This window comes from Aotus nancymaae, unplaced genomic scaffold (genome assembly GCF_030222135.1).
Source record: "Aotus nancymaae isolate 86718 unplaced genomic scaffold, 86718_ANA_hifiasm-v0.15.2.pri h1tg000040l, whole genome shotgun sequence".
NCBI classification, from domain to species: domain Eukaryota; kingdom Metazoa; phylum Chordata; class Mammalia; order Primates; family Aotidae; genus Aotus; species Aotus nancymaae.
Genome location: NW_026988454.1, coordinates 83,270,083 through 83,284,493, shown reverse-complemented (window position 1 = coordinate 83,284,493; position 14,411 = coordinate 83,270,083). Strand labels below are relative to the sequence as shown.

At 38.8% G+C, this 14,411-nt stretch overlaps 1 protein-coding gene across 3 annotated transcripts in view; it reads right to left on the bottom strand.

Moving 5' to 3' along the window:
• The window catches only part of ME1 (malic enzyme 1), a 216,514-nt gene that overhangs the window by 128,992 nt on the left and 73,111 nt on the right, over positions 1–14,411 (bottom strand). For all 3 annotated transcript variants that reach the window (XM_064360881.1, XM_064360883.1, XM_064360882.1), the window contains one exon: positions 1,552–1,627. In XM_064360881.1, the coding sequence (XP_064216951.1) occupies positions 1,552–1,627 (76 nt within the window). The remainder of the gene's footprint in view (positions 1–1,551; positions 1,628–14,411) is intronic.

The following is a 14,411-nucleotide window of genomic DNA, read 5'->3' as shown; positions in this document are numbered from 1 at the left end:
TACCCAGGCTAGAGTGTAATGGTGTGATCATAGCTCATTGCAGAATCGAACTCCTGGGCTCAAGTGATCCTCTCACCTCAGCCCCCAGCAAGTAGCTGGAACTACAGGCATGCACCACCATTCCAGCTAATTTTTAAATATTTTCTAGAAATGGGGTCTTACTATGTTGCCCAAGCTGGTCTCAAACTCCTGACCTCAAACAATCCTCCCACCCACCTCAGCCTCCCAAAGTGTTGGGAGCACAGGCATAAGCCACCACTTCTGGTCAACCTGTTTATTCTTAAAATCTCCTTTAGATTCCTGATTAAAAGTAAACATCTTTAGGTGATCAGATACTTCTGCTTTATAGAATTAAGATGTTTCTTAGGGTAGTTTCTAAGACCGGAATCTGTGGATAACATGGTCTTAGAAAAGCTGAGGAAGTTGATAGCAGAAAAGCTGAGGAAGCAACTTAGGTGGAAAAAGCAAAAATAAATAAATTAATAAATATAATAAAAAAATTGAGGACACCAGAAATAACAAAAACCATTTTAATTTATAAGTTTTCCTAGCATGAGCCTTAGAGAGCCAAATTAATTAATTATGGCCACAATTTCTCAAATAGGAACGATCGCTGAGGCATGGTAGCTCACACCTATAGTTTCAATACTTGGGGAAGGAGGACTGCTTGAGGTCAGGAGTTCAAGACCAGCCTGAGCAACACAGTGTGACTTTGTTTCTAAAAAAGTTAAAATAATTTTAAAAAGATCATTAACGGACTTACACATCATAAGTTATAGCTGAAGTGCCTTTGTACCACCAAAAGGCATTGATTTATTCCATCCTAGTCCTAAAAGATTCCACAAAGTTGCTAGGTATTCAACAGAAAATAAAAAGGGAACCAAAGGGAGAACAAATACTTCTCACCTCCCTTAGACAAGCAGGATGGCATAGCCCTGTGTCTAAGAACAGGGACTCAGGGGCCAGCTCTGGGGCCTGCATTCAGTTCCTACCACTATCTTATACTACTTTGTAACCTATCTGTGCCGTCCTTTCCTCAATGAATTATTATTATTATTATGAGTTAATCCATGTAAAATGTCTCATTCAGAACGCTACCAAATGTCAGGTACTATTACTACTTTTATTTTCATTACTTACAGAGGGAAGTCAAATGAGCTACTTAAAGTCATAATCATAAAAGAAATAAATTAACAGATTTTTTTTTTGCCTACTTGGATTCCTCTTAGTGGGATAATTAAACACAACAGATAGAATTTAAGGGTTTGCTTAAAGAAATTTAGATGCTACCGCATATTCAACATTTATCATCACTTAGAATGGAGGTACTAAGAAATTAGACAGAAATAATGAGAAAACTTAGTATCTAAATGGCACCAGAATAAAATTAACCCACTACGTAAAAATCAAAAGGATATAAATTAGGTGATATTCACGAGAAAAGCTAATGAATGCTACCTATTATCATGAGAATTGTCAGTATGTTTTAAACTGTTTTATGGGACAGAAAAGAGAAAAAAATTGCCATAGTGGAAAAATGTGATAACTTACCTTGATGACATCTTCTGGCCATGCATTGAGAACTGAAGCAATATGCCCGCGATCATGGATACTAATAAAGAGACCTCTGGTAGAAAACAACAACAACATAAGGAATAGTTTACATTTACAGGCCTGTCAAACTATCATGAATATCTTTAAAATTTTCTCAAACAATAATTTAATATATCTCAATTTTTATCAAACTAGTGAACATTATTTCCTTAAACAAATAAGGGCCAGGAATCTTAAAAGTATAGGAGAAATTACTTGAAATAATATATTGACATCTACAAAAAATGTAGGTTTGTTCTCTTAAATACTTTAAAATTAAGAAACATTTACTATTTTTATGTACAGAGAACTTAAATAGCATTATCAGTTCCACTCACAAATTCATTCAGAATCTGTTATGAAATAATATATATAAAAGCACTTTGAAAAGCAACATGAAGCATCTGTAAACAGGCATTTTCAGTGTATATTCCACTTAATCCATCTTCAATATGAAGATGAGAACATGTGTTAAAGATGGCTAAAGTGACTGACTAATGCTGAGCAGTTCCTTCATGTGGAGCTCACTTGATTCTTTGATTTGTGATCTTAGTTGCAAACTGCTGTTTGCAACTCTGTTATTTACACTCTCAATTCTTTAACACTGCTGGCCCCTCCCATTTCCTACAAAAGCTTAACAAGTAACTTCACATATTAAAATAATAGAATTTTAAATATGTAAGTAACTTACCCTCATTTAAAAATTTTGCTCTAGTATTGTTAAATATAACTCATATACAGAGAACCAAATACAGCCTAATGAATTTTTGTAAGACAACCACCTTTCTACATAAAAATATTCATTTAAACAGAATCTTTCCAGCTACCCAGAACCCATCCACAGGTTTTCTTCCAAAGACTCTTTCCTTCTAGGTGTAACTACTATCCTCACTTTTTGGTATCACTTCCTTTATAGTTAATTTTTTGTTTTATCCCCCAAATCATAAACCTTCCATAGGTACTATTGTTTAATTTCTCTAGTAGAGTTTCCCATAATATGGATTTAGTTAATTACATCCCTATGGTATAGGTTAACATGATCTTTCCTCTGTACTCTTGGACAATTGGTAATTGAATCTAGAAACATAATCAGATTCATGTTCAATTTTTTGGACAAGACATTTTATGTGTTGATGTTATCAGAAGGCACACTATATTTGGAATTCCTTTTTGTAATGTCAGTAGCTTCTTTTGCTAAATGTCTAAATTCATGAATTCATCTAGCATTATAAAATGGTGATATTCCAATTTTATCATTCATTATTTATTTACTGGAACACTCCTTTAAAGAGAAATTCACCGCATCTACTATTTGGGTATCCAAGGATACGGTTGACATAGAAAAAGGAAAAATGCTTGATTCTCTTTGCTTATCAGTTTTTAAATTAAAAAGCAAGTTAACTAGAATTCTTCCAGGGTTTCCACTTAGTTGTTGTTGCTGTTGTTGTGTGTGTGTGTGTGTGGTTTTGTTGTTGGTTTTATTTTGGATCAATTTGAACTCATGGATTTAAACATATTTGATGTGTTTCAGCCCATTTTAGTTATTTTCCTTGTTGATATTCATATTATCTCACCTTGAGAAAGTGAAAGACTTTTCATGTTGTCCCTTGAGTCCTTTTGACATGACTATAGTAGTTTTTGATAGCTTCCTTGCTCTGTTATGATCAAATGTTCCAGGTTTATTTTGGAAATGTTCTGCCCCAGGCCTAAAATGAGCCATTTTTCGAATCTGTTTCTTTGACCAGAAAGTAGTTTTTCAAGAATACAATCTAGGTAATAGAGATGCCTACTGCTACTAATTGGCAAAAGTATTGTTTTTAGAAAAATCACAAAACAATGTTGGTAAGATTTACTTCCTATATATAGCTGCAAATCTCCAACTGGTACTCTTCTCTGTGAAGTTTACCACTATGATGTCTTAGCAGATTTAACTTATTATTCTCAGAGAAGACAATTCTACACCTTCTTTCTCCCACTCTCACACACCCATCCCCCTGTCATGCTTTGTTGATAATTTAATCTTGAATTTCAAACGGAAGTAGATGCAAAAGGGTAAAAACTACTTCATCATTCTAATATAAATTCTACTAACCCAGCTGCATCTTTTTCTTTTTTTCACAACTTCTGCCTTCCCTCCTTGTTAAAATAGAAGAATTTTTCCTACCATAATTAAGGCCATCCTCCTGTGCTCAGGGTCCTATCCCATCTTACTGTTTCAAAGGCTTCACTCCTACAATTATTCTGTCTCTATGCTGCATCACTGCTTTTTCTACGGGATCAATTTTTGGCACAAAAACCTGTGCTATATTATCCATCTTTTCAAAAGATTGGATTTTATCCCCTACTCTCCTCTGATTCATAGCAAATCCTTCAAGAGATTTGCATTTTCTTATTGTCTTTCTTTCTTTCTTTCTTTTTTTTTTTTTTTTTTTTTACCACCTATTCTCTCTTTCATCTGTCGATAAGGCTTTTTTTCCTTACCTCTCCATAGATAGCTCTTACTAAGTCACTGATGATTTTCATCTCAATGCAGGCAAAGGTCAGCTCTCAACTCTCATTTTATTTGACATCTTGACTGTGTTTGACATTGTTGACTTTCTCTTTTGTGACAGACTTTCTTTTCTAGCTGCTGAGATACCACATTTGCCTGAGTTTCCTTCTCATCACTACCTGCTTCTTCTCAGGTTCCTTTGCTGCCTCCACCTCCTCTCCTAGTCTTCTTAATGTTGAAGTGTTCAGGGACGCTATACTCCTCTCTTCTTCAGCTACACTTACTGATGTAACTTAAGCACTCTCATGGTTGGTTGGTTGGTTGGTTGGTTGTTTTTGATACAGTGTCTCGCTCTGTCACCTAGGTTGGAGTGCAGTGGCACAGTGTTGGCTCACTGCAGCCTCTGCCTCCTGGGTTCAAACGATTCTCCTGCCTCAGCCTCTCAAATAGCTTGGATTACAGGTGCCTGCCACCATGCTCAGCCAATTTTTTTATTTTTAGTAGACATGAGGTGGGGTTTCACCATGTTGGCCAGGCTGGTCTTGAACTCCTGACCTCAAGTGATCTGCCTGTCTCAGCCTCCCAAAGTGCTGGGATTACAGGCGTGAGCTACTGTACTTGGCCTCTCATGGTTTTAATATCATATGCGTAATAGTGACTCTCAAACTTCTATCATCACCCTAGACCCCTCCTTGAGCTCCAAACTATACATCTAACTACCTACTTAATTCTTTCTCATTAATCAATCTTCAGCTAAAATCTTGGCTCCTCAGACAAGCTTTCTCTGATAACACTAAGTCAATGCACTTCCACTCCAACATTTTTATCACCTTCATAGTACTTATAAATATCTAGAATTATTTATTTATGTATTCACATGTGAACTATCTGTGTCTTCCCTGGCACCATCACCTACTATATATGTGCACACAAAGCAGTAAGGTTCTTAAGTACAAAGACTCTATTTTGCTTACATTTCTAACCCTGATGCCTCTAAGTGTGCTAGCAAGTAGTATGTATCCAACAATATGTGCTGACTTCAGTGCTGAAAAAATAAGACTTTTATAATCAAATATTATAAAGCACAGAAAACATGAAATAAATCCAGACTTATACTGACTCATTAAGTAACCAAAAATTATGTCAGTGCTATAGGAAGACTACTGATGACTGTCTGACTCAATAAGAATATTAATTTACTAAGCTGATTACATTATATCCTTTCATGGTTTTCTTGCTATTTTATATGAATGTATTTCGTTTCTCAAAATTGACTGTAAGTTCTTTATAAAGTACATATTTCTTTTGGGTCCCTGTCATAGCCAATGTGAGCCTATAAAATCAGCAGGATCTCAATAAATAATTACAAAATTAAAATAAAATATTTTGGACTTTTTAAAGAAGGAGATTTTGTTGAATTATTAAGATGTTCTTGGCAATAAACTATTTTTAATGTGTATACATTTAGTGGGTACAAGTGCAAATTTATTACATGCATAGCTTGCACAGTGGTCAAGTCGGGGGTATTGGGGTATCCAACAATATTTCTCAGGAACTTGTTAGCCAAGGTTTTCCAAGTAACACTGGTTTCAGGAAATTTCTTTTTTTTTTTTTTAATAAGAGAGATAATGAATTATACCAAAATTAATACCAATTAAATGCCAATGTCTATTATATCTGAGTTCAGCTTCAGAAGAAAAGTCATTTGGCCACCTGTAATCTCTTGCACTGAGTAAAGATTCATTCATAGAAAGAATTATTACTTTTGAAGAGAGCTCAACAAATAAAGGATTTGTAATTCCCACCAAAACCAAGCATTTTGGGAGAGTGATTTACAATACTTTCTGAAATGTCTTCATAACTAGAAATTTAATGAGATTTCCAAAAGTGTTCTGGCACAGAAATGACTCATACTTTCTGGTATACAGTTGGATATAAAACATTAATTTCCAACATATACATATATGTAGTTATAAAATAAAAAAGTTTAAATAAGAAGGGTATATCAATGATATTTTAAAAATGAATGGAATTACAGTGAATGCCTTTTCACCATCCTCTTATTCTTGATCAATTTAAAATGTTTAATTTTAAACATGCCAACAAAAAATACTCATATTTTCATTCTTGTTTCATGTTAGAACTGAGACAATTTTAAAATATGGACTGCTTTTTCCTATGTGAAGTTCAAATTTTTCTCATAACCTCTTATGTATATATAACCTTCAAAACAGATTTGAGAGATGAGATAATATTCTTACTTCTTCATGTTATCTCAGAAAATATCCTTAAAAGTTTGTTTATTATCAAGATAAAATTCATTTTATAACATGCAACTTTCCACTGTAATTAAATTTGTATTTCATTTTGGTAATAAATTTACAAACCCTGATCCTAGATCAGTACAGGAAGTAGCCATCCTGAAATTTTCTTTATAACCCTGTTTCCTCACAGAAGCCAATTTTATTATCTTTTGAAATAAGAAAAGTAAACCCCATATTTTGTACAAAATATGACTATGTATTAGGGAGCCCTGAGAGTTAACTCAATGCTGAGTTATATACCAAAGGTCTGGACTGACAGAAAAAGAAGTACTAAAAAAGGCTAACTTCAAGTAAAATGTAGGTCTAAAGATCAGGAAATAGCTAGGATAAAGATGCAGATTTAGGAGAGATATGCCTTGAGTTGAAAGGAATAGAAGAAATTATCAAAGGGGAAAGAAGAGAAGGCCAAGAAAGAACATTACAAATTAGTACCCACAATAAAAGAATAAGGTGACTAAGAATAGCCCTTGAGAAAATAATGATTCTAACAGGTAAGACAACCAGTGTTTCTGAAGCCAAAGGAAGTCAAAGGAAAAAAATGTTAAGAAAGCATAGATCAATATGATAATTAAGTGCAATAAATTGTTTGAATTCTTCTTTGAAGTACATTATATAAATTTTTTTTTCTGAAGTGTGATTTAAATAGCCAACATGATGCCTCATCACTACCAAAGGATGTAATGCATGTCCACTGTTAAAGTGAGAGAATTGACTGGAAAAGAATGGGTCCCTGAAACTTGGAATGGGGACATGTGGGAGGACCCTGATGAAGCTGGGGACACTGAGTTTGTAAACTCTGATGAACTTTTTTTGCCAGAAGGAACAGCTTCCCCAACTCCAGTAGTGGCAACATCCCCTCCCGGACCCATGCTGTCATCAGCCTTTCCACCTTTGTCTGAAAAGATAACCCTGTGCTGCTTGAGGCAACAGTGATAGCCTCCCCTGAAGCAGCCTAGACAAGATAATGTTGATTCTCCTCAGGAGCCACCATAAACACCCCTGTTTGCTTCTAGACCTATAATATAATTAGACTAAAGTCCTGGCAGGCCCCTAGAGACGAGGTTGACAGTGTGACATATGAGGAGGTGCATTACACAGAACTTGAGTTTTCGAATTTGTATAAGCAGAAATCTGGAGAACAGTCATGGGAACGAATATTAAGGGTGTGGGATAGTGGTGGAAGGACCATAGACTTAGATCAGGCTGAATTTATTAAATTGGGCCTGCTAAGTAGGGACTCTGTAATGTTGCAGCTTGGGGAGTTACAAAAGGTTCCAATAGTTTATTTGCTTGGTTAGCTGAAATATGGATTAAAAGATGGCCCACTGTGAGTGAGCTGGAAATGCCTGATCTCCCTTGGTTTAATGTAGAGGAAGAGTTTAATGTAGAGGTAGGGGCGTAGGGAGAGTGGGGTGGTGGAGTGGATTAGTCACTTTAGACTGACTCATCCCAACTGGGAGGGTACAGAAAATACACCCTTGACCAACTGACCAACATCTTGAGAAACAGATTTGGGAGGGCAGCACCTACATCTTTGAAAAGGCTTGTACGTGCTCTTCTCTGTATGTCAGATCTAACAGTGGGAACTGCAGTCACTTAAGTACAAAACCTAAATACAATGAGAATAATTGGATCCCAAGGTGGCTGGGGCCAAGTGGCAGCACTCAATTGTCAAAGGCAAGGTGGGCAGAGCTACCGTAATAGACAGCAGAGACTAAACAGCAATCAAAATAGTTAGACTCGTGTAGAGCTAGAAGTGAAATTGATAGGAAGTCTACTGCATTCCTACTTAATCTATACAAACAGAAAACTTCCAGTCCAATGGACAAAAGCCTAATTTGGATTATAAAATCAGAGAATTATGGCCCCTCAATTAATTTCCAGACTTGAACCAGTTTACAGACCCAGAATCCCTTGAATGAAAGGGAGGCTGGGTCCCCTGGAGGAAGGACCCCACTACATATCTGACAATTTATGTACTGAATCTTTCTCCCATCCTTCCCCAAGGAGACCTCCAGGCTTTTACAAGTTAACTGTGCATTGGGAAAAGGGAAATGATCAGACATTTTGGGGACTACTGGCTTTGAGATAATGTTGACTCTAGGGTACTCAAAATGCCACTGTGGTCCTCCAGTTAAAGTAGGGGCATATGGAGGTCAGGTAATTAATGGAGTTTTAGCTCAGGTCCAACTTACAGTGGGTCTAATGGGTCCCCGGACTCATCCTATAGTCATTTCCCCAGTGCCAGAAATGCATAAATGGCATAGACATACTTAGCAGCTGGCAGAACTCCCACATTGGCTCCTTGACTGGTAGAGTGAGGGCTATTATGGTAGGAAAGGCCAAATAAAAACCATTAGAGCTGCCTCTACCTAGATAAATAGTAAATGAAAAACAATATTGCATCCCGGAGGGACTACAGGGATTAGTGCCACCATCACAGACTTGAAAGATCAAGGGGTAGTGATTCCCACTACATCCCCATTCAGCTCTTCCATTTGTCCTGTGCAGAAGACCGATGGATAATAGAGAATGACAGTAGGTTATTGTAAGCTTAACCAAGTGGTGACACCAATTGCAGCTGCTGTACCAGATGTGGTTTCATTGCTTGAGCAAATAACACATCTCCTGGTTCCTGGTATTGCTAAGCCATTGACTTAGCAAATGCCTTTTTTTCCATTCTTGTCCATAAGGTCCACCAGAAGCAATCTGCCTTCAGCTGGCAAGACTAGCAATATACCTTTACTTTCCTACATCAGGGGTATATCAACTCTCCAGTTTTCTGTCATAATCTTATTCAGAGGGACCTTGATCACTTTCACTTCTGCAAGATACCATACTGGTCCATTACATTGATGACATTATGCTGACTGGATCCAGTGAGCAAGAAGTAGCAAACATACTGGACTTTTTGGTGAGACATTTGTATGCCAGAGGATGGGAAATAAATCTAACTAAAATTCAGGGATATTTTACCTCAGTAAAATTTCTAGCAGTCCAGTGGTGTGGAGACTGTCGAGATATTCCTTCTAAGGTGAAGGATAAGTTGCTGCATTTGGCCTGTCCTACAACCAAGAAAAATGCACAATGCCTAGTGGGCCAATTTGGATTTGACAGGCAACACATCCCTCATTTGTGTGTTACTCTGGCCCATTTATCGAGTGACCTGAAAGGCTGCCAGTTTTGAGTGGGGTCCCAAACAAGAGAAGGCTCTGCAACAGTTCTAGGCTGCTGTGCAAGCTGCTCTGCCACTTGGGCCATATGACCCAGCAGATCTGATAGTGTTTGAAGTGTCAGTGGCAGATAGGAATGCTGTTTGGAGCCTTTGCTGTAAGGTTAATAGGTTAATCACAGTTGCGGCCTCCAGGATTTTGGAGCGAGGCTCTGCCATCTTCTGAAGATAAATAATCTCCTTTTGAGAGATGGCCCTGGCCTGTTACTGGGCTTTGGTGGAAACTGAATGTTTGACTATGGGTCATCAAGTCACCATGTGACCTGAACTGCCTATCATGAACTGGGTGCTTTCTGATCCATCTAGCTATAAAATGGGGCATGCACAGAAGCATTCCATCATCAAATGGAAATGGTATATAGGTGACTGGGTTCAAGCAGATCCTGAAGGCACAAGTAAGTTACATGAGAAAGTGACTCAAATGCCCATGCTCTCCACTCCTGCCACCCTGCCTTCTCTTCCCAAGCCTGCACCAGTGGCCTCATGGGGAGTTCCCTATGATCAGTTGACAGAGGAAGAGAAGGGCCTGGTTCACAGATGGTTCTGAACAATATGGAGGTACCACCCAAAAGTGGACAGCTGCAGCATTACAGCCCCTTTCTAGGACATCCTTGAGGGACAGCAGTGAAAGAAAATCTTCCCAGTGGGCAAAACTTCAAGCAGTACACCTGGTTGTGCACTTTACATGGAAGGAGAAATGGCCAGATGCATAATTCTATAAGAATTCATGGGCTGTAGTCCATAATGATTGGAGAATTGGTGACAAAGAAATTTGGGGAAGAGGTATGTGGGTGAATGTCTCCGAGTGGTCAAAAACTATGAAGATATTTGTATCTCATGTGAATGCTTACCAATGGGTGACTTCAGCAGAGGAGGGTTTTAATAATCAACTGATAGGACATGACCTGTTCTGTGGATACCACTCAGCCTCTTTCCCCAGCCACCTCTGTCATCACCCAATGGGCCCATGAACGAAGTGGCCATGGTGGCATAGATGGAGGTTACGCATGGGCTCAGCAACATGGATTTCCATTCACCAAGGCTGACCTGGCTACAGTCACTGCAGAGTGTCCAATTTGCCAGCAGCAAAAACCACACTGAGTCCTCAATGTGGTGCCATTCCTCAGGGTAATCAGCTAGCTACCTGGTGGCAGGTTGATTATATTGGACCTCTTCCATCATGGAAAGGGCAGAGGTTTGTCCTCGCTGGAATAGGCACTTATTCTGGATATGGGTTTGCCTATCTTGCAGGCAATGCTTCTGCCAAGACTACCATCTGCGAACTCACAGAATGACTTATCCACCATCATGGTTATTCCATACAGCATTGTCTCTGACAAAGACACTCACTTTACTGCTAAAGAAGTGTGTGGCAGTAAGCTCATGCTCATGGAATTCACTGGTCTTACCACATTCCCCATCATCCTAAAGCAGCTGGATTGACAGAATGGTGGAATGGCTTTTTGAAGTCACAGTTACAATGCCAACTAGGTGACAATACTTTGCAGGGCTGAGGCAAAGGTCTCCAGAAGGCAGTGTATGCTCTGAATCAGTGTCCAATATATGGCACTGTATCTCCCCTAGCCAGGATTAATGGGTCCAGGAATCAAGGGGTAAAAGTAGAAGTGACACTCACCATCAACCCTAGTATCCACTAGCAAAATTTTTGCTTCCTGTTCCCACATTATGTTCTGGTGGCCTAGAGGTCTTAATTCCAGAGGGAAGAATGCTGCCACCAGGAGACACAACAACTATTTTATTAAACTGGAAGTTAAAATTGTCACCTGGACACTTTCGGCTCCTCCTACCTTTAAGTTAACAGGCTAAGAAGGGAGTAACAGTGTTGGCTGGGGTGACTGACCTGGACTATCAAGGTGAAATCAGTCTGCTATTCCACAATAGAGGCAAGGAATAGTATGCATGGAATACAGGAGATCCATTAGGGCACTTCTGAGTATTACCATGCTGTGTGAATAAGGTCAATGGGAAACTACAACAGCCCAATCCAGGCAGGACTACAAATGACCCAGACCCTTCAGGAATAAAGGTTTGGGTCACTTCAGATACTCCACCAGGAAAAAAAACTACAACCTGCTGAAGTGCTTGCTGAAGGCAAAGGGAATACAGAATGGATAGTAGAAGAAGGTAGTCATCAATATTAGTTATGGCCACATGACCAGCTGCAGAAGGGAGGACTGTAATTGTCATGAGTATTTTCTCCTTCTTTTGTTAAAAACATGTTTGTTCATATATATACTTGTACTAAGAAAATATCATTTTATTTCCTTTCCCCTTTATCATGTGACATAAGATTAATTGACTTCACATCAGCATTTAAGTATTGTTAACTTTATGTATGCATTGGGGATTGGTGTGGTGCCAGCCGTAGGAAGGATAATTGTATTATGTTAGGCATAATTATGACCTTATTATTGTCTTTATTTGAAGATTATGTATGATCTCAGGAGATGTGTGTGGGTTCAAATTGACAAGGGGTGAACTTCTGATGATTAATACAGAGTGTCAATTTGATGGGATTGAAGGATACAAAGTACTGATCCTGGGTGTGTCTGTGAGGGTGTTGCCAAAGGAGATAAAAAATTTGAGATAGTGGGCTGGGAAAGGGAGACCCACCCTTAATCCAGGTGGGCACAATCTAATCAGCTGCCAGCATGGCTAGAATATAAGCAGGCAGAAAAATGTGAAAAGAGAGACTGGCAGAGCCTCCCAGCCTACATCTTTCTCCTGTGCTGGATGCTTCCCGGCCTCAAACATCGAACTCCAAGTTCTTCAGCTTTGGAATTTGGACTGGCTCTCCTTGCTCCTCAGCCTGCAGATGACCTATTGTGGGACCTTGTGAGTGTGAGTTAATACATAATAAACTCCTCTTAAACTCTCTCTCTATATGTCCATTACTTCTGTCCCTCCAGAGAACCCTAACTAATACACCAATCATTTTTCAAGTACTTCCTTACTTTTTGGTACATATCCCAAGCTCATCTTTTACTTACTCTGGCACAGCCCTGGAGTCAGCAATTTTTCTAAGAAGTTCTGGTTCTTAATAAGGAGTTTTGGTAAAGAAAACTATTTACATGTGAGTGTTCCATGTACTCATTGTTCCAGGTGTGTTGCTGCTTCCAGGCCAACCCAATGGACAGAGCTGGAGACTATATGCAGATACATACATACTTCATACATATGTATGTGAATATATGTGTATACACATATCTATCTATCTGTCTATCTATCTATCATCTATCTATCTACCTATTGAAAGCATAAATTTGCAGCAATACTTCCAACACGGTTCATTCTAGTTGTCACTGTCTCCTTTCAGTTTTCACTTTTTCTTATAGTGAGAAACCTAGCTCCCATTGTGTTCAATATATTTACTTATTTGATCAGTCCTCCTGAATGAAACCAGTTGCCCTCCCTCCCCAAGTTGATGCCCCAATCACCTCACTCACACACCAATCTCTCAAGGGTAGCTCTCCTACCCAGAAGTCCTCCTCATCCCACTGGGATTCTGTCCCCTGGCACTGGACTGCCCTCCTACACAGATTCTCCTCTCACCTCCTTTGTCCTCACACCCTGAGGCAGGCCACCAACCTATATGGGTGTTGTTTTTTTTCTTTGAGACAAAGTTGTGCTCTTGTTGCCCAGGCAGGACTGCAGTGGCGCAATTTCAGCTCACTGTAACCTCCGCCTCCTGAGTTCAAGCAATTCTCCTGCCTCGGTCTCTGGAGTTGCTGGGATTACAGGCTTCTACCACCATGCCCAGCTAATTTTTTGTATTTTTAGTAGAGATATGTTTCACCATGTTGGCCAGGCTGGTCTTGAACTCCTGACCTCAGGTGATCCACCTGCCTTGGCCTCCCAAAGTGCTGGGATTACAGGCATGAGCCACAGTGCCTGGTCCTATGGGAGTGTTTTTAACCCTGCCCAGCCTTCAACATTTCATGCAGGGGCTCCAGCCCCTTCAATGAAAGAATGAAAGAGCATGACACAGAGAGGGGTGCAGGCCGACCGTTACTGCTACCTCCAAGGAACACACAAAAAAAGCTGGTTGCAAGGTATACAAAAACAAGCTAAAATTATTTTACTGTTGGCTTGGTACAGTGGCATGTGCCTGTAAGCCCAGCACATTGGGAGGACAAAATGGGAGATCGCTTGAGGCCAAGAGTTCAAGATGAGCCTGGCCAATAGTGCCAGACCTTGTCTACAAAAAAAAAAAAAAAAAAAAAATTACTGCTGCTGGAGGAATACCAACCTAGGTCATAGCTTTATATATTAAAAATTTTTTATCTCTTGCTTATACTTGTAGAAATTGTCTTCCTATTTATCTTTCACTTTTCTTTGTTGTTTCCATTTGTATTTAGTGAAATAAACTGAATATTTTTTTCCTTTCAGATTTCTGTTTCTTTAAGCATGCCTCACTAACCACTTTTCTGTATTTCACTACTTTTCCTAGGTTTAATCTGATTCTTTAAATCTAAAATTTCAGCACAGTCCATTAGGTGGGAATCCAAAATTGCATTTCATACTTTTACAAATATACTTCTGGTATAACTACTCTTTGATCTCATTAATGTCTCCTGTCTTTGGACACCTGCTTTATTTTTTTCCTCATAATTATCAATGTATCCTTACTGAATTTATTTGAAAACCTCCAAAAATGTATCAATTCATCTGCTTTCTCTTTTCTGCAACCTCTACTGCAGAATGATGGTTGAAAAAGGCACTCAACCATGTGTGTTAGATCCACCAAAAC